The sequence below is a fragment of the Pelmatolapia mariae genome, linkage group LG3_W (genome assembly GCF_036321145.2).
Source record: "Pelmatolapia mariae isolate MD_Pm_ZW linkage group LG3_W, Pm_UMD_F_2, whole genome shotgun sequence".
Taxonomy (NCBI): domain Eukaryota; kingdom Metazoa; phylum Chordata; class Actinopteri; order Cichliformes; family Cichlidae; genus Pelmatolapia; species Pelmatolapia mariae.
Window position 1 is genome coordinate 72,965,556 of NC_086229.1, and position 18,947 is coordinate 72,984,502.

The 18,947-nt window shown below is 47.6% G+C and overlaps 2 protein-coding genes across 2 annotated transcripts; one reads left to right on the forward strand and one right to left on the reverse strand.

Moving 5' to 3' along the window:
- Window positions 1-4,463: 4,463 nt before the first annotated feature.
- LOC134624797 (uridine 5'-monophosphate synthase-like) lies at window positions 4,464-7,816 on the forward strand. Its single transcript, XM_063469858.1, has 9 exons — window positions 4,464-4,816; window positions 5,299-5,343; window positions 5,453-5,640; window positions 5,755-5,828; window positions 5,950-6,110; window positions 6,188-6,305; window positions 6,415-6,589; window positions 6,671-6,772; window positions 7,721-7,816. The coding sequence occupies exons 1-9, from the start codon at window positions 4,808-4,810 to the stop codon at window positions 7,722-7,724; spliced, it is 876 nt and encodes a 291-aa protein (XP_063325928.1). The 5' UTR covers window positions 4,464-4,807; the 3' UTR covers window positions 7,725-7,816.
- Window positions 7,817-7,885: 69 nt separating this feature from the next.
- Window positions 7,886-12,502, reverse strand: LOC134623911 (uncharacterized). Its single transcript, XM_063468915.1, has 8 exons — window positions 12,252-12,502; window positions 11,326-11,808; window positions 11,143-11,247; window positions 10,556-11,095; window positions 9,974-10,051; window positions 9,664-9,818; window positions 8,008-8,047; window positions 7,886-7,932 (listed from the first exon to the last, which is right to left on the reverse strand). The coding sequence occupies exons 1-8, from the start codon at window positions 12,385-12,387 to the stop codon at window positions 7,886-7,888; spliced, it is 1,584 nt and encodes a 527-aa protein (XP_063324985.1). The 5' UTR covers window positions 12,388-12,502.
- Window positions 12,503-18,947: the final 6,445 nt, after the last annotated feature.

Below are 18,947 nucleotides of genomic sequence, written 5' to 3' on the forward strand. Positions count from 1 at the left end.
GGCCTAAGCAAACGGCCGGAACGGCTGAACCGGGGGGGTGGGGAACTGACAGAGGGCAACCCAGCCCGGAAGCGAGGCTGGCACTGGCGGTCAGAAAAAGCTGCAGACGACTCGGACTCCGGTGATTGTGGATCACTCCTGGGGGAAAAAACAGAATCCATCAGCCCGGTGGCAGGTGGGCGGCCGCGACGAGGGGCCTGGGCCGGGACCACCTGATCCTCTTGCATAACATGTGCAGGCTTAAGTCTGTCAACAGAGACCACCTCCTGCCGACCGCCAAAGTCCAAAATGAAATGTTTGTTGCCTGGTTTAAGAACCCTGTACGGCCCGTCATATGGTGGACGCAGCGGAGTCCTATGGGCATCGTGCCTGACGAAAACGAAACGAGCAGAGTCCAACGAACTCGGAACAAAAGTGTCAGGCAGGCAGTGGTGCACGGGACCAGGAACAGGAAACGAGCCTTTCGGGGGGCGAAAAGGCAACAAAGAGGGATCAAAACATGGGGGAGGGCTCTCAGGCAAGAATTCCCCGGGGACCCGGAGGGGCTGGCCGAGGACCAGTTCAGCCGGGGAAACCCCGAGGTCTTCTTTAACCGCGCTACGCAATCCCAGCAAAACCCACGGAAGACGGTCGACCCAGTCGCCACCTGTTAAGGAAGCCCGGAGCGCGGCCTTAAGAGACCGGTGAAACCGTTCGCACATCCCGTTAGCTTGCGGGTGGTATGCTGTGGTGCGGTGGACTTTGACCCCCAGGCCGTCAGCCATAGCAGACCAAAGCTCAGAAACAAACTGTGGGCCCCTGTCTGAGGTAATGTCAGCAGGGGGACCGAAACGGGAAACCCACGTCGACAAAAACGCTCTGGCCACCGTCGCCGCTGTCGTGGACGCCAGTGGCACCACCTCCGGCCACCTGGTTGTGCGGTCCACCACAGTCAAAAGGTGCGTGAAACCCTGTGACTGTGGCAAGGGACCAACCAGGTCCACATGAACGTGATCGAAACGCCGACCGGGGATACGGAAAGGTTCGAGGGGTGCCTGCGTGTGCCGGTGGATTTTTGAGCGTTGGCATGGGACACAAACCGCCGCCCATTCTTTCACCGTCTTGCGAAGGCCCGGCCAAACGAACCTGGCACTGACCAGCTTGACCGAGGCCCGGACGCCGGGATGAGAGAGGGCATGCACCGAGTCAAAAACACGACGACGCCACGAAAGGGGAACCACCGGGCGGGGGCGGCCGGTAGAAACGTCGCAAAGAAGGCGCGGACCGCCGTCCCACACCGGGGTGTCCTCCAGCACGAGGCCCGTTTTCATTGACTGAAGCGCCAGGATGTCCGGGTCAGCATACTGCTCGGCGGCCATGGCAGCGTAGTCGACGCCGACATACACTGGAGAAACCAACACACGTGACAGACAGTCAGCGACGTGATTGGACTTACCAGCCACGTGCTGAATGTCTGTGGTAAACTCCGAAATGGCCGCCAACTGGCGCTGCTGGCGTGCGCTCCATGGGTCAGAGACCTTGGACATCGCAAACGTCAAAGGTTTGTGGTCAACGTACGCAGTAAAGTTGCGACCCTCGAGGAAAAAACGAAAATGCCGTGCCGCGAGGTGCAGGGCTAGCAACTCCCTGTCAAAAACACTGTACTTGCGTTCGGCATCCCGGAGCGTACGACTGAAAAAGGCGAGCGGTTGCCAGAGACCTGAAACCCGCTGTTCCAACACCCCACCCACTGCCACGTCGGACGCGTCGGTGGTCAACGCGATCTCCGCCGACGGGAGCGGGTGTGCCAGCAGGGCGGCGTCAGCCAGCGCAGACTTGGCTGCGGAAAACGCATGGATGCGTTCCGGCAGCCAGTCAACCGGATCTTTGGCTGTTTTACCTTTTAAGGCAGCATAGAGTGGCTGTAGCAGGTGGGCAGCTCTGGGGAGAAAGCGGTTGTAAAAATTTATCATCCCCAAGAACTCCTGCAATGCTTTAACCGACGTGGGGCGTGGAAAAGCTGAAACGGCCTGGACTCTGTCGGGCAACGGAACCACACCTTCAGCGGAAATGCGGTGCCCGAGGAAATCCAGAACAGGCAACCCAAACTGGCACTTGGAAGGGTTGATGATCAGGCCGTGCGCTGCCAAACGCTGGAAAACCTGGCGCAGATGGGACTCGTGCTGGCTCGCTGAGCAGCTGGCCACCAATATATCGTCCAGATAAACAAAAACGAACGGCAGCCCACGCAAAACTGAGTCCATCAGCCGCTGAAAGGTCTGGGCGGCACCTTTCAGGCCAAACGGCATGCGCAAAAACTCGAACAAGCCGAAGGGGGTAATGACAGCGGTCTTAGGGACGTCTTCGGCGCGCACGGGAACCTGGTGATACCCCCGCACCAAGTCAATTTTAGAGAAAATCGACGTTCCGGCGAGGTTGGCAGAAAAATCCTGAATGTGGGGGATGGGGTAACGGTCATTCTCCGTGGCATTATTTAAACGGCGGAAATCTCCGCACGGCCGCCACCGACCGTCTGATTTGGGCACCATGTGAAGCGGAGAGGCCCATGCACTGTTCGAACGCTGTACAATGCCAAGGCGCTCCATGGCTGCAAACTCTTCCCGAGCGACGGACAGTTTCGCGGGGTCGAGGCGGCGCGCGCGCGCGAACACCGGAGGCCCGACCGTGGGAATATAATGCTCAACCCCATGCTTCGTTACCGCGCCAGAGAAATCAGGGACAGACTGCGATGGAAACTCTGAAAGCAAACGCTGAAAAGCATCCCCGGAGGTCACTACATTAGCCCGAATTAGGGGTTCGGCGGCCCGTGTAAAACATGGCAGCGAAGAAAACGAAAGAGCATCAATTAAACATCTGTTAGCAACATCGACAAGCAGTCCGTGAGCGCACAGAAAATCAGCACCTAAAATAGGTACAGAGCTAGCGGCAACAACAAAGTTCCACTGGAAATCCCGGCCATGAAAACAAACAGTCACCAACCTTTCCCCAAACGTTTTGATGGGAGAGCCATTAGCTGCCATGAGCTGCGGCCCACAGTTCGCTGCTAGTCCGTCGGCAGCGGTAGGGGGAAGGAGGCTCTTCTGGGAGCCGGAGTCCACGAGAAAACGTCTCCCGGAGCGCGAGTCCTCTATGAAGAGCAGCCTCTCTGTATTGCCAGCGGTCGCGGCTGCTACGGCGCGCTGGCGGGTCCGTTTCCCTGGGCCGTGAAAGCGCAAGGCGGCAGGCAGCGACGCGCTCTGTCGCCAAATCGCTGATGGTAGAAACAGATGTTCTTGCCGCCGTGCCGGCGTGTAGCAATCCCTGCCGTCAGCAAGGGGGCGGATGCTCCGGGGGAGGCAGGTGGTGGCGTGGAAGGCGTCGCCGGCGAGTCCGTAGCCACGGCGTGAACGTTGAAAGTGCGGCTAGCCAGGAGAATGCGATCCGCTTCTTCAGCCAGGGAGCGATAATCCTTCGCAGGCAGAAGCGGGGAGTTTGCGAGGACGGCTCTCACGGCGGCCGGTAGCTGGCGGAGGAAGAGGTGGGCGAAGAGGAATCCCCCGTCATCCGGCCCGAGCAACGACAGCATGTTCTCCATGAGCTCGAGCGCGGTACCGCCACCCAAGCCTGACAGGTTGAGGAGCTTTTCGGCTCGTTCAGCGTCGGAGAGGGCATAGCGCCGAAGAAGCAGCTCTTTAAGGGCGGCGTATTTCCCTTGGGCGGGTGGGTCCCGGAGGAGCGGCATCGCGCGGCGGGTGGCCAGCGGGTCGAGTGAGGCCACCACATGGTGATACTTCGTGTCGTCAGCCGAGATGCCGCGAAGGGCGAACTGAGCCTCCACGTGCACGAACCATGACGGGGGGTCATGGAGCCAAAAGTCCGGCAGTTTCAGCGCCACAGCGAACGTAGCTGCAACAGGAGGCGGAGGTCCGGCGGCCGCCGATGCCTCCAAAGCGGAGTCTGCGTTATCTGCGGCCCGTTGCATGCTCGAGTCAGGGGTCACCAATGTGGAGGTAAGCATCAACGACACAGAGCTCTCAGTTCACACTCCTTCTTTATTTGTCTCCAACATCAACTGCACATATCGCGCCACAAAACAGAAGAACACACTTCCTCAACACTGGGTGTGAGTGGAGCCCTCTAGTGGTCCACCACATTATTTTATTTATTATTATCAGCAAACGCCATCATTTTGGATAGTCAACTATTTAAACCCTAAGAAAGACTAGTTTAAAAAGCCTCCTCCCTTATATGACCAAAACTCTTAAAGCCAAAAATATAACATAAAATATATTTTCTTCATGTGTGAAAAATCGATTTGAAGTAATTTTTTGAATACATAGCTTATTAATGTGTGAGATATCCGTGCTTTTATTTCGGAACTCCCACTGAAGCGGGACTTCCGGTCAGGGTGTATCTTTCTCGTTGATTCGTCCCATTCTTCATGTGCTGGAGCCTATCAGAGCTAAGAGGCGGGGCATCAGCCTGCCGCAACGTTTGTGGTTTAACTTCCACAAACAACGATTCTTTCTACCAGACTTCATCACACGTCCTCAATGAGCTACGCGACATTTTATCTGTAAATATTAAATGCTCTTAAAACATACATTGACGCTTTTATTCTGAAACATTTGGCCGAAGGGTTCCAGGTAGGAGTTAAAGTCCAGCTGAAGCTCGTGAATACGGAGAGCGTGGACGGCGCTTCACTGACAGTTTAATCCTGAAGCTCCACGACGTGAACGGAGTGAAGTTCGGAGAACAAAAGCTGAAGAGCGGCCTGCTGGCTCCCATTTATATCGACCTGAGGGCGCTCGTGTCCCACCCCGCGCTCATGAACCAGGTAACCACGTGCTGCCTTCATGACTGCACAACATACTGACTTCAGAACAGCTTAAAGCGACACCTCATTCACTGTCTGAAGGCAAACGTGTCTGTGTAGGCACCTGTGTAATATTAATACTCACGCGGTGTGTTTTACAGTAATTTAGCAGACTTAATGGTGGAGTTTCAGTGAACTCCTCCTTTCACAGAAAATATTGTAAGACAGTTAAAACAAGACTGGACCTGTCAGCAGCTAATCACTCACTCAAGCCTCAATAATCTTTATATGAATCAGCAGCTTTCTGCAGCAGCACGGCTCCTCTTCAGGTCACTCAGGATAAGATCAGGATGAGCAGTTCAAACCATTCAGCCTTAAACAGCTGATCATTCAAATGTATCAGCTTTTAATGAACATTTTATTAAAAGTTCATCAGCAGCAGCACATCACTCTAAACTGTGCTCATTTTTCTCTTCTCTCCTTTATCTTATTTTTTCTTCCAGGTTGTGAGTCTCATCTACGAGCGAGTGCAAGAAGAGGGGCTGAAGGTCCAGAATCTAACGTTACAGCAAAGCTAATAATACGATGGTTACGCTGCACTGATGTCAGCAAGAGCAGCAGCACACAAGAATGACCTCTGACATGTTTTTATTCAAGGTGACGGATGCAGTGGTCCTAATGGACAGAGAGCAAGGTGGTGTGGAGATGTTGGCTTCAAAGGGAATCAAGCTCCATCCCATCATCTCCATATCTCAGCTGCTCCGTGTGCTGCAGGCAGCCGAACGCATCGACGCCCAAACCGCCCAGAGTGTCCACAAGTTCATCCAGGACAACAACACTTTCAGGTACAACTTTACAGAGTTTCCCCCCCAGTGGGGCTCAAGTGTTTACTTGTGTTGCTTCACAATCCAGGAACAAAAAGTCAGTAAAGTCACTCTGTCACCTTCACTCTCTCTCAGCCCCAAGAATGGCAGCGACTCTCCTGCCAGTAAGAAGCTGGAGCTCAGTTATTCAGACAGAGCCGAGTTACCAAGTATGTAGTCTTACAACTTTAATTATCTAAAGTTATTTAAAGTCCAAGCAGAGACTGGTGGTGTTTTCTTTGGGTTCTCATTTTCTGTTCCTTCTTCATTTGTTCCTTCTTGTATCTGCAGACTTTCACCCTCTAGCATCAAAGCTGCTGAAGATTATGGAGGAGAAGCAGTCCAACCTTTGTGTGTCTGCTGATGTAACCAACAGCGAGGAGCTGCTGCAGCTGGCCGAGTCGCTCGGTCCAAAGATCTGCATGCTGAAGACTCATGTAGACATCCTGGAGGTACAGCAGGATCAACTCAAACCTTCAGTCTGTACATGTAACAGACAAGCTGATGGTTTTTTCCATATGTGTTACAGGACTACACATCAGCCTTCATTCAGAAAGTGCAAGCCTTAGCAGAGAAACACGACTTCCTCATCTTTGAAGATCGCAAGTTTGCTGACATCAGGAACACAGTCAAGCATCAGTATGAGGGTGAGACCATTTCACACTTTCTTTTGGTCGTGTAAATTCAAGATGACATAAAATCGTGTTGTTTATATCCAAAGTATTTGAACGCTGTGATCTTCTGTCTTTTCTCCAGGTGGTTTGTACCAGATTTCCTCCTGGTCCCACATAGTAAACGCCCACGCAGTGCCGGGGCCGGGAGTGGTGAAAGGTCTGAGCGCTGTAGGAAAGCCTCTGGGCCGAGGCTGTTTGCTCATAGGTCAGATGAGCTCCCAGGATCACTGGCTGCTGGTGAATACACAAAGGCTGCGGTGAGCACATCTGTGTGGGACTTGTTCTCAGTTTGTTTACATGTGCTTTGTGTTTCAGCTTACAGCTGTTTTGTGTTGCAGAGGAGCACTCGGACTTTGTGATGGGGTTTATCTGTGGCTCCAAGCTCACAGAGAGGCCAGAGTTCATCCACATGACCCCCGGGGTGCAGATGCAGGCTGGAGGTAAATCTGACTGCTTTTGTTGAACTTTTTCCACTTTTATACATAAATTCACACTAGAAGAACTACAAAGTGAGGTGTGCACAGTGTTGATATGAAACCCCCCGAGTGAAGACACATGGATACACAGTGCATGCTTTCAGTGATACATCCTTTGTTGTTGTAACTCGTGGAGCCCCATCCTACACAGTCTGTACAGCTGAAGGTGAAGCCTGCACCGTCTGATCAGGAGATTCAGAGATTTGTGTGAAGTCGTTCTGTTTTTGTAAAGTTCAGGTCAAACTGCACCTCAGACAACCTTGAAGTCTGCCATGACTCATTTCTAACACAGGGTGGTGCTGTAGTACATCAAACTAGTGCTGCCCCTGCTATTGCTAATCTCCCAAAGTCTGCAGCAGTCTCCCCTAGGGGTGGGTTTTGATAATCGATTTATCGATTCTGGCTTGGATAACGTGATATCGATTCATTAAAATCCTGAATCGAGTTTTAAATATAAATTTATTTTGCCCGACACGCCAGAATCTCAGGTGAAACCTCACAAAATTTCAACAACCATCAAACAGCTAAAACAGTAAATGAGAGCAGGTACATGGATTCTGCACAAAGACATAAACACAAAGCGCGGAACCACCGACGGATCAGAATCAGTGAGATGTCGCCTTTCTCACCCGACAACACGGATACGGTTGGTGCTGAAAGCCGACAGCTCGCTGATTCTGATGTTTCGGCGGGTCCTCGCTTTGTGTTCACGCCCTTTTTGCGCTGATCCTAAAGCTGTAGCTGCCATTAAATAGGCTACTAAAACAAATTTAAACTTTTTAAAGTTATACAAAATTCATTTTGTATAACTTTTGAAATCATTTTAACAAAAATGATTTCCCACTCTGAAGAACAGATGTGACTGTTCTCCTCAGTGGTAAAGCAGCTGTCTCCTGTGTGTCTCTGTCTCAGGTGATCATCACAGAATCTGGAAGCCAACCAGACTCCCACCCTATTCAGTGGAACGCCCACTCGTCTGCACACATCACCCAGTACATCCTTAAATGGAGAGTATAAAGTTTTTTTTAGATTTGTTTTCTCTTCCTCCATTATTGAGCAAAACTTAATTTCTTTTTTTCATTTATAATAATTTCCCTCATTGAGCTTCTGGCCGATTTTAAACACTGAAAACAAGGAAAGAATTAAAACATGAACATCTAACTGAAGCTCTAAAGTGCAGATTAAGGCTCGTGCAGTACCTGGGGTGGAGGCCATGGTGCTCGTGGATCCTGAGCAGCCCTGAAAGACAAATCACAAAACACGCCAGTGAACTTACAGAAGAATTGCTTCATTTTAGTCTACGCCCATAAAAGCCGGATTTGATTTCCTAGCAGGCAGCACTTGTTTCTTTTTTAAAGAAGAAAAAAGTGGGAACACAAATCGCCTTTTAACGTGTCACTGTTGTTAGCAACATGTTATCATGCAGCTTGTCTGTAAGGATGTCACATGATTGCCACATTCTTGGTTCTGATGAAATATAAGATACAGTTGTTGAGACCAGGCTAGTTTGAAGTTATTAATGTGATGACAGCTAGACTTTGTTTTTGGTTCATGAAGCTGTCCCACACAGAAATCACACCTTAGGTCATGTGACCCACATAACCCATGCATTGAGTCACACGTCAGCTCAACTGATGGGACTCTTAACGACCTGCATAGAAACCATGTGGGTCAACGATCCATCACCCATGAGAGGTGAAATGTCTTCATGAACCAAAAACCCTGGTTTCCTTCAACAAGCTTGCAGTTTAATATATTTTTCTTTATTTCCCAATTACACTGAATTTAGAAAGTCAACCAGACAAGCACAGGTTAGCAGATTGCACAGCACAGAAGAGCTAGCTCATCAGGCTGAGACTCTGTTTACACCTACAGGCCAGTGGCAACTCTTTCAGTGACGATGTGCACATCCTGGTTTGAGTGGGGAGCCGTTATGTGAAAAGGTGATGACATCTCTCAACGATTGCTCATCATCTGGGGCAATCGTGCCTTTCGTCTTTAATCGGAAGGTTGCCGGTTCGAGCCCCGGCTCTGACAGTCTCGGCCGTTGTGTCCTTGGGCAAGACACTTCACCCGTTGCCTACTGGTGGTGGTCAGAAGGCCCGGTGGCACCAGTGTCCGGCACCCTCGCATCTGTCAGTGCGCCCCAGGGTGGCTGTGGCTACAATGTAGCTGCCATCACCAGTGTGTGAATGTGTGTGTGAATGGGTGGATGACTGAACGTAGTGTAAAGCGCTTTGGGGTCCATAGGGACTAAGTAAAGTGCTATACAAATACAGGCCATCTCATAGTGATGTGATTGGTACTCATGGTACCAGTTTGCATACTGACGATCCTGAAACTGAACTGGTGGCTCATTGTTAGTCAGTGGTGCTGGTTTCAGTTGTTATGCAGCTGTTCTGCACTGTTAAGGTTGTGGTCAGCTGATAGTGAAGAAGTCACCTGGATAAGCAGTGAAACATTTCTCCCATTAAAGATCCTGTGACCAGATGAACAAAACCAACTTTCTGGAATTTTCTAACATGGATTAGTGAAAAACACTTAAGACATAACTTTTCCTCAGGTTTGATTAATAAACATCAGGACAACATACATCACAGAGCTGCAGCTTTTGGCTTTACAATATTTGCATTAATCAATTAATCTTTGTTTCTGCAATCTGAAACAATCTGAAACCTAAACATGTTAAAGATTACAATTATAATTTTAATGCTGGACATTTTTATTTGAAAAATAATGAACTTATTATATAATAATCTATCACTCGATTAATCAAGTAGTTGGGGTAGTTTTAAAAGAACCCACACCAGAATACGTCAGTTTTGTAATGGTCACATGAGATGAGTGAATGTTACCTGTGGCGATGGAGCAGGGGAGGCCATGGAACAGACTGAGTTGATCTTTATTATGGGGATGTGGTCCTGCTCTTCTTTACACTGGGTGTGCAGTCTGTCAGCAACAACAGGGCCAAGAGGGTTCAGCTTTTTCACTGATGTGTGCAGTCCAGGGTCTGGAAGTAAGAAGGACAAAGGTCAACTTACTTTTTAAGTACGACTAGTGGAACATGTCAGCTCCTAACAGGGTTTCATGAGTTGTGCATTTTATTAGCTCACAGCCATGTTCTTATCCATATTTAATTATTTCAGAGGGAGACACATTTCAGACCTTCATCCACAGCTTTCCTCTTCAGTCTTCTGTTTGATGCAGTAGTATTCTCTTTATCGAGCTCACTCTCAGAAGCACCTGCAAAGTTATAATATTTAAGGTGATTACAAAAACAGATATAGATATGCTTCTTTGCTGCAAAAGAAAAGAAATGTCTTGGTACTAAACAAAGTAAGACTGGCTTACGACCACCTCGAGACTCATTTTTAAATAAAACACATCTTAAAACCACTTCCTGTGTGGCTGCAGCTCAAGTTGGACCAAGTTGTTTACTAACTGGAAAGTTGGTATTTATTATTATTTCTCTCTGACTTCAAGTCTATTCAGTGTTAAAGGGTCAGTTTACCGAAGCACAATTTCTCCATAGATTTTAAGGTTTTAGTTGAAATACTAACTAATATGTTTTGTTGATATAAGATTTTGAGAAATATTTTAAGGGACAAAAAACCCCAAACATTTGCTTTTGGCTGTCCGTGGTGTTCCTGCTTGGTTATCACTCATTGTAACTGACCACTGAAAGCATTGTGTAACCTTTTCATCTAATTCATACTGAAGATAATGATGATTAAATGATCTGCTCACTCATCAACATGTGTTCTTGATCCAAACGATGCTCCTTGATTTTATGCCGCTCTGACTCGTAAGTGTTTGATGCCTCGATGGTTACTGATAAGTCAGAATTTGTCAAATTGCCGTCCACCTTGTTCTTCTCATCACAGTTGTCAGATATTGTAAGTCTGTCTGAATCTGCTCCTGGTTCCTGCAGAGAGTCGATAGTCCTCTGATTCATAATGGAGTCCACTTCTTCGTAGAACTTCATGAGGCATCTCGGGTCAGCTTCGTCAGTCTTGCCCCTTTGAAGGCACCTGTAGAGATACTTGAGGTTCCTGTACTTAGTGTGGCACTGTTTCCAGTCACGGTCGATGCCTTGCTGCAGTAACCTGCTCGAGATCTGGACAAAGATGTCCCTCTTTCTGGTTGAGCTCTCCAGCTTCCTGCGTATACGCTCATCGGACCAGACTTGGATCAGGGCTCGCACCTCTTGGTCGCTCCAGTTTCGACCAGCGTCCGACACTGTGACCACTTGGTCAGAGCTGGAGTCTGTGTGTGCTCGATGGGCATCTGGAATAAAAGAACAGATATGGAAGGAAAAGTTTACGTATGCAGCTAAACTCCACAGGTGGCAGATTTTCTTTTCTTTGTTGGCAAACCTGAACTTCTCTCTCTCTTTATTTCCATTTCTCCGTCCATGTTGCAATCGTCACTGTTGTCATCTTAAATAAGAAAAAATAAGAAAATTATGTTCATGGAGTCTTGAACCTAAAACAACTGCTTGCAAACTTGATGCTTACCATCATCCATGTCGATGACCACCTCACTCTCAGAGCCTGTTATCTGCCCCGTGTGGCCTGCTGGTGTTTGTAGCCTCCCTGCTTCTAGTCTCTTCTGCATCTCCATGCTCCCATTTTCCAGTCCTTTGTCCAGTAAAACAGCTTCCACTTCATCAAAAAACTTCATGTACTTCCCCAGGCTTCCTGCACTGCTGCCTCCTGCAGCGTGTGCACTTTTAGCAATCTTATAGTCATATTTCAAATTCTTGTATTTTGTACGGCATTGTCTCCAGTCGCGTATCACCCCATATTTTCTTTGCATCTGCTGAGCCATCTCTTGGAATATGGATTTGTTGCGCAGCGTGCTTTTCAAACGTTCCCGAACGTTGCGGTCGGCCCAGACGCACAGCAGCGCTCTTACTTCATCATCTGTCCAGTGGCGGATTCCCTCTTCAGCCACATTCGTAGAGTCAGAAACAGCTGAATGAAACTGAATCTTTATTCCTGTGCAAACATGAAGACATTGTCATTTTTGGCTAAATGGTGATTAAAAAAAATACACATATGTGGACATCACATTTTAGGTTATTTAGACCAAAATACTCAATTTTGCTCTACAAGGGCCTGATATCCACCTCCCAGGACATTATACTGCTGCTGTTCTCCTCATATGTGGCTCTCATTTTTCTTAGAAACAAAAATCAGGTAAAAAAATTATAATTCTGATATTTCTTTGTTTTTACATTCAACAGGTTCCAATCAGCCCAAATATCACAGAGAAATTACAAATGCATGCCATGGAAGAGTTCAGGTCTTAGGAGGTTCATGTAAGTGTCTGAGTTTTTAGCACAAGCAAGCTTTATCCTTGGATGCTAGTTTTAGTTTTTTCCCAAAGTGAACAAAGACATGTTGTCGTCATTAGTACAGTTGGTGTTGAACACATTTACCTTGCTGGACTGGGTAGATTCTTCTTTGATTATCCACACCTTCTTCCTCCCGTGGCCTTTCCAGCGGCCTTTCTTCCACTCCTGGGCTGTAGTTCACTGACGTGCCTGCATCAGGCTTCTTGCTCTGAAGTTCCATGCTTCTGTATTAGCTGAGACTCCTTCCAGCTGCGCACAACACTGAGCCTCCTCAGACGCTCTGAAATCACCTCAAATGTGCTTCTGCTCTCTACTACGTGCTGTTGTCCACTCTGGTCCCACACTGAGAGTAGAGCCAGCACCTCAGCCTCCCCCACTGCCTCTCCACGGAGCCTTCACCCTCCCCCACCTCACTATCACCTCCTCTTTGTCTCTCTGCTCCTCTCTCCAAGTTTGAGCCGGAAACGCTTTCCCGCCCAGCCTGTCTGCTGCATGGTTCCCTAGGAAACCAGGCAGTTAAGCCTGAAAGCAACGCCTTCATGCTGAAAAGCTGCCTCACCAGTGGCTTAAGCTGTGTGCTGAGGGGCGGGACTAAGTGTAATCTGAGAAGCAGCTTGGTAATGACTGAAACTGCAGCAAGACGACTCTCCATATATGGCAGCCTCACAGCAGGGAAGCAAATCTGCTTTTTTCTTTTGGGGTGACTTTTGTTTCTGCTCCATTTGGCCCTCGTTAAACCAGTTTTGATTTGCCTCAAGGGAACCGTTACTGACTCAGGTTTCATGCAGAGAAGAAACGGAAATCATTCATGCAAAAACACATTTCCCACTAATACATGACAATTTACACTGCTGTTTTTTAAGAGTTGTCAGACACATAATATCCTGTTGAGGCCAAAATTATTAGCCCCCCAGGAATTATGGAACAATTTCCTAAACTTCTTCCCAATTTTATGCAGTATTGATGAAACTTGATATAATCAGAGTCACCGGTGCTATTTAGTAGCTTCTGGTACATTTTGTAATATAAAATACATTTGTAGGCTTGCTTTGTAATGTAGTAAAAAGCTACATGTGAATGTTTGCTTTCAAAACACACCTACAGTAATGAATCACCTTTAAATAACACCTCAATTTAAGTCAATTGGCTTCCTAACAACATCCAATCAGCATAAAAAGACTCAAAGAAACAGGGCACTTGAACACATGACGACTGTTACTCGCCAAAGACAAAGGAAATCAGAATAATAAGTGGAAAGGCTACACTGCCATTTCCAAGCAATTCACAGTTTGCTGTGGAAAATACTTTATTGAAGAGCAATAATTACACCCTGGAAAAGGAAAAGTTCAAAGAAATCACGAAAAACCCCAAATTATCATGAGATTCATGAATACGAGTATATAAATATTTTATTGCATCAAGTCAGATAAGAAAGCTCCATGACACGACTTCCTGTCCACGTGTCTGTGCTGTGAGCCACCGTGAACAAACTGTTTACATGTTTTGATTCCACTTTTTGCTTTTTCTGCTATGATCCAAAAGCTCTGTGTCTTAAAGAAACACACAGAAATACTTAAAGGCTTCAATCATCTGTCCCTTTATTATTTATTTAATCTATATTTAACCAGGAAGATCCCACTGAGATTAAAACATTTTTCAAGGGAGACCTGCAGCAAGTATCTATAGAAATGATGAAAACGTTTTTGCCTCTCAATCAGTTTTAGTAACTCTGGGATTCTCAAATTTGTCCTCGCAGAGTAAAACCAGTCTCCATCTTCCACTATCATCTATTTGCTGTTTTTTTTGTTTCTGTTATCTGTGGGATTAACAACATAACCAGCAGCTGCTCATCTTTTACTGCAAACAGCTCTACAATAAAGCAGGTCACCAGTAGAGAAAGAACTTGACCTCATGGCCAAGTCCAATAACTAAAAGTATTAATTTGCTCACAGATTTTGTTTTTCAAGAGAAAAAAGCAAAGTTAAGTAAAACAAAACACAGACACACTCACATTCTGGTAACTGAGAAATGCACGTACCCATCTGACCCATCAGAGCACGGACACTGGACATATGGGACGTCCTGTGGAGTCTGAAACAGGATGTTGGCAGCAGATCAGTGAATCAGGCTTGTTCTGCTGAGTCTTGGAGCTGCATAGTGTGATTGGCATATGCAGGGTTAGAGGTCTTGATTTTGTTGTTGTTGTTGTTGTTGTATTCCTCAAGCCTTTTCAGACCAGCTGATGGAGTGTCTGAATTGGTCTGGATGGGTGCAGCATGTCAATCTAAGCCTCACCTAATTCAGGGTCAGTGGGTCAAATGTTAAACATAAGATAACTGACTCCATTCATGTCAAATTTATGCTCCATTTTAATATTTTAACCCTTTGATAATGTTTATAGTTTATATCCAGTCAGAGACATTTTTTCACCTGCTGAATTTGTCAGTTTTCTCACCTACAAAAACATTAAGAACAAATAATGAGGCTTTGTTAAATATGGAAGCTGCTTTCTACAACTGGACATAACTGTGGCACAGAAATACTCAGATTACAGCCCTACTGTCAGTGTTTGTGTTTACTTGCATTACTTGTATTGTGTACTGTTTACACAGACTTCTATTTGTGGACTGTAAATCAGTCAATGTTAGGACCTTGGTTAGAAACCTTTGGTTATGTTTAACCCACAACAAAATAAAAGTCATTTAGTGTGCTCCATGAAGTGAGTGCACTGTTACATAAAACGTTATATTTTAGTCTGAGAGCTGTAAATGATAAAGGTGAAGATTCATTATTTTGTGTAATGCCTTCTTATTGATGGACACACAGCTTTGTCTGTGTCTGTATCTTGTGATATCTGGTGATTGTAGACAGAAACACTTCAGGCTCAGCAGTGTTTCTATCTGAAATGCCGTCTCAAGAGTCACATGTCTCTGCTGACTGCAGGTATTTTCAACACCTGGCTGTGGTGGCCTGAGGCAGAGGAGACACTGTGAGAGAGAAAATAGAGACAATAAGGTCAAAAAGACAAAGAAGGAGGCCCTCTGCTGTTGACTCTCCTGCATCTGTCTCAGAGGGGAATCTAGTCAGAGGTGTTAATGCTGTGTTCATACATGTGCCTGCATCCTGTTGTCTCCTGCTGTTTGGGTTACAGACACAGGAAGCTGGAGAAAATCCCACAGTCAGCAAACAATGGACCAGAGTGTGATGTGCTGAGTAACAGTGAGTGGGTTTCTGCTTGAATGATGCACACATTACTAAAACTTCCACAAACAGGCCACTGAACAGACCATCTGTGGTAGGATGATAGAGTGTTGCCATGGTAATGCACAGGGGAGTGGTCAGACAAAGCACTAAAGGTGGACTTCTCCCTGAAAAGATGCATATATGCATTCACACAAAGACTCAGCCTCTCATGACAAAAACACAGACAATAAATCTCCTCCTGTCCTTTACAACAACAACAACATGAAATAATCAGTGAGTTATATTGTTGTTCCACATTGAACAGTATAAGGATGTACCTCAGCATAAATCAGTTCTTATCAAGAAAAGTAAAAGTAACCATTACATTAGAATACAGTAGAACAGAAGCATGTAAAACATCTGAACATGGATGAGTTACTATGTAAATAAAATGCTGCATTACAAAAGTTTGTCTTTGTACAACTTTGTTCAGTCAGAAAGACTTACAGCAGAGCTTGTTGTCTAAGGAGCTTGGACAAAGGTCAAAGGTCACTCTTTGGAGGATGCCCATGTTCACATTTTGGACAGAGAGGACAGATGGTTTGAAAGAGGAGTGAAAGAAGCCATTTACGTCCACTGTGAGCGACCATCTTTGAACAGAGGCGGTGGTTGACGACACCAACTGTCTGCCATCTATAATCCAGTTTTGAGATCCCTTCCCAGACGCCTTAACGCCCACTCACATCCTGGGCCATCTGACCTCAGGAAATCACATGATTGGGTGGGGCCAGGTTTAACAATGAGCTCAACCGAAACCCTGGCTGATTGGGACCCACACCCTTTAGTTTCATTCTCCAAATGTTCTGTAATGTTTCCTGATCTCTGAAGCCACCTTTTGTTGCCATATCTGTTGTTTCAAATGCATTTAGATCATGGTGGAAAGAATTTTGTGGCTCCTTCCATATCAGAAGAAAGATGGAGAGTTATTTTGCTAAGCCACTTTTAAAGCCATGTAGTGTTGTTAGTGTACCACCAAAACAACTTTTAGCTCCAGTGGGTCAGTTTTACTGACATATACAGACATGATACCACAATACAATCAGATTAAAATAAAACTGGTGTGACAGTTTTTAATTAGGGAGAATTTCTCGGGTGAGAATGGGACATGCTCTGCCAAACAGAATTATTATAGTTTTATACAGTGTCTGAAGTTTCCACACATATTTTTATTTTCACTTCAAGTTTAGTGTAAGTCTCCAGGGTGGTTTACCAGTTTCAGTTTAGGTATTATTATTAGAAAATGTGCGTATTACTTTCAGACTTCATTTGAATTCGACTGTCTGTCTATATATCTATATTGTAGTGGTTACATTCTGCACAATAGTACAGTAATATAATGCAACAAGCCCATGACTCTCACTTCAATTCAGTTTTATTTATATAATAAAACTACCCCCTTTGAACATGACTTTGTGACAATGGGAAGGAAAAACACCCTTTTACCAGGATGAAACCTCAGACAGAACCAGGCTCTGAGAAGGGCGGCCATCTGCCATGATAATGTCAATGACAGAGGCATAACTGTCTTTTTAAGCATATTACCCCAAACCCTACGACATAAAAAGAAAGAAAGAAATTTCCCATATATGTTTTTATTATTATTATTATTATTATTATTGTGGAGGTAAGCATCAACGACACAGAGCTCTCAGTTCACACTCCTTCTTTATTTGTCTCCAACATCAACTGCACATATCGCGCCACAAAACAGAAGAACACACTTCCTCAACACTGGGTGTGAGTGGAGCCCTCTAGTGGTCCACCACACATGCCCCCCCCGAACACCCAGCAGAACTAGTCCAGGACCCGGGGCCTAAGCAAACGGCCGGAACGGCTGAACCGGGGGGGTGGGGAACTGACAGAGGGCAACCCAGCCCGGAAGCGAGGCTGGCACTGGCGGTCAGAAAAAGCTGCAGACGACTCGGACTCCGGTGATTGTGGATCACTCCTGGGGGAAAAAACAGAATCCATCAGCCCGGTGGCAGGTGGGCGGCCGCGACGAGGGGCCTGGGCCGGGACCACCTGATCCTCTTGCATAACATGTGCAGGCTTAAGTCTGTCAACAGAGACCACCTCCTGCCGACCGCCAAAGTCCAAAATGAAATGTTTGTTGCCTGGTTTAAGAACCCTGTACGGCCCGTCATATGGTGGACGCAGCGGAGTCCTATGGGCATCGTGCCTGACGAAAACGAAACGAGCAGAGTCCAACGAACTCGGAACAAAAGTGTCAGGCAGGCAGTGGTGCACGGGACCAGGAACAGGAAACGAGCCTTTCGGGGGGCGAAAAGGCAACAAAGAGGGATCAAAACATGGGGGAGGGCTCTCAGGCAAGAATTCCCCGGGGACCCGGAGGGGCTGGCCGAGGACCAGTTCAGCCGGGGAAACCCCGAGGTCTTCTTTAACCGCGCTACGCAATCCCAGCAAAACCCACGGAAGACGGTCGACCCAGTCGCCACCTGTTAAGGAAGCCCGGAGCGCGGCCTTAAGAGACCGGTGAAACCGTTCGCACATCCCGTTAGCTTGCGGGTGGTATGCTGTGGTGCGGTGGACTTTGACCCCCAGGCCGTCAGCCATAGCAGACCAAAGCTCAGAAACAAACTGTGGGCCCCTGTCTGAGGTAATGTCAGCAGGGGGACCGAAACGGGAAACCCACGTCGACAAAAACGCTCTGGCCACCGTCGCCGCTGTCGTGGACGCCAGTGGCACCACCTCCGGCCACCTGGTTGTGCGGTCCACCACAGTCAAAAGGTGCGTGAAACCCTGTGACTGTGGCAAGGGACCAACCAGGTCCACATGAACGTGATCGAAACGCCGACCGGGGATACGGAAAGGTTCGAGGGGTGCCTGCGTGTGCCGGTGGATTTTTGAGCGTTGGCATGGGACACAAACCGCCGCCCATTCTTTCACCGTCTTGCGAAGGCCCGGCCAAACGAACCTGGCACTGACCAGCTTGACCGAGGCCCGGACGCCGGGATGAGAGAGGGCATGCACCGAGTCAAAAACACGACGACGCCACGAAAGGGGAACCACCGGGCGGGGGCGGCCGGTAGAAACGTCGCAAAGAAGGCGCGGACCGCCGTCCCACACCGGGGTGTCCTCCAGCACGAGGCCCGTTTTCATTGACTGAAGCGCCAGGATGTCCGGGTCAGCATACTGCTCGGCGGCCATGGCAGCGTAGTCGACGCCGACATACACTGGAGAAACCAACACACGTGACAGACAGTCAGCGACGTGATTGGACTTACCAGCCACGTGCTGAATGTCTGTGGTAAACTCCGAAATGGCCGCCAACTGGCGCTGCTGGCGTGCGCTCCATGGGTCAGAGACCTTGGACATCGCAAACGTCAAAGGTTTGTGGTCAACGTACGCAGTAAAGTTGCGACCCTCGAGGAAAAAACGAAAATGCCGTGCCGCGAGGTGCAGGGCTAGCAACTCCCTGTCAAAAACACTGTACTTGCGTTCGGCATCCCGGAGCGTACGACTGAAAAAGGCGAGCGGTTGCCAGAGACCTGAAACCCGCTGTTCCAACACCCCACC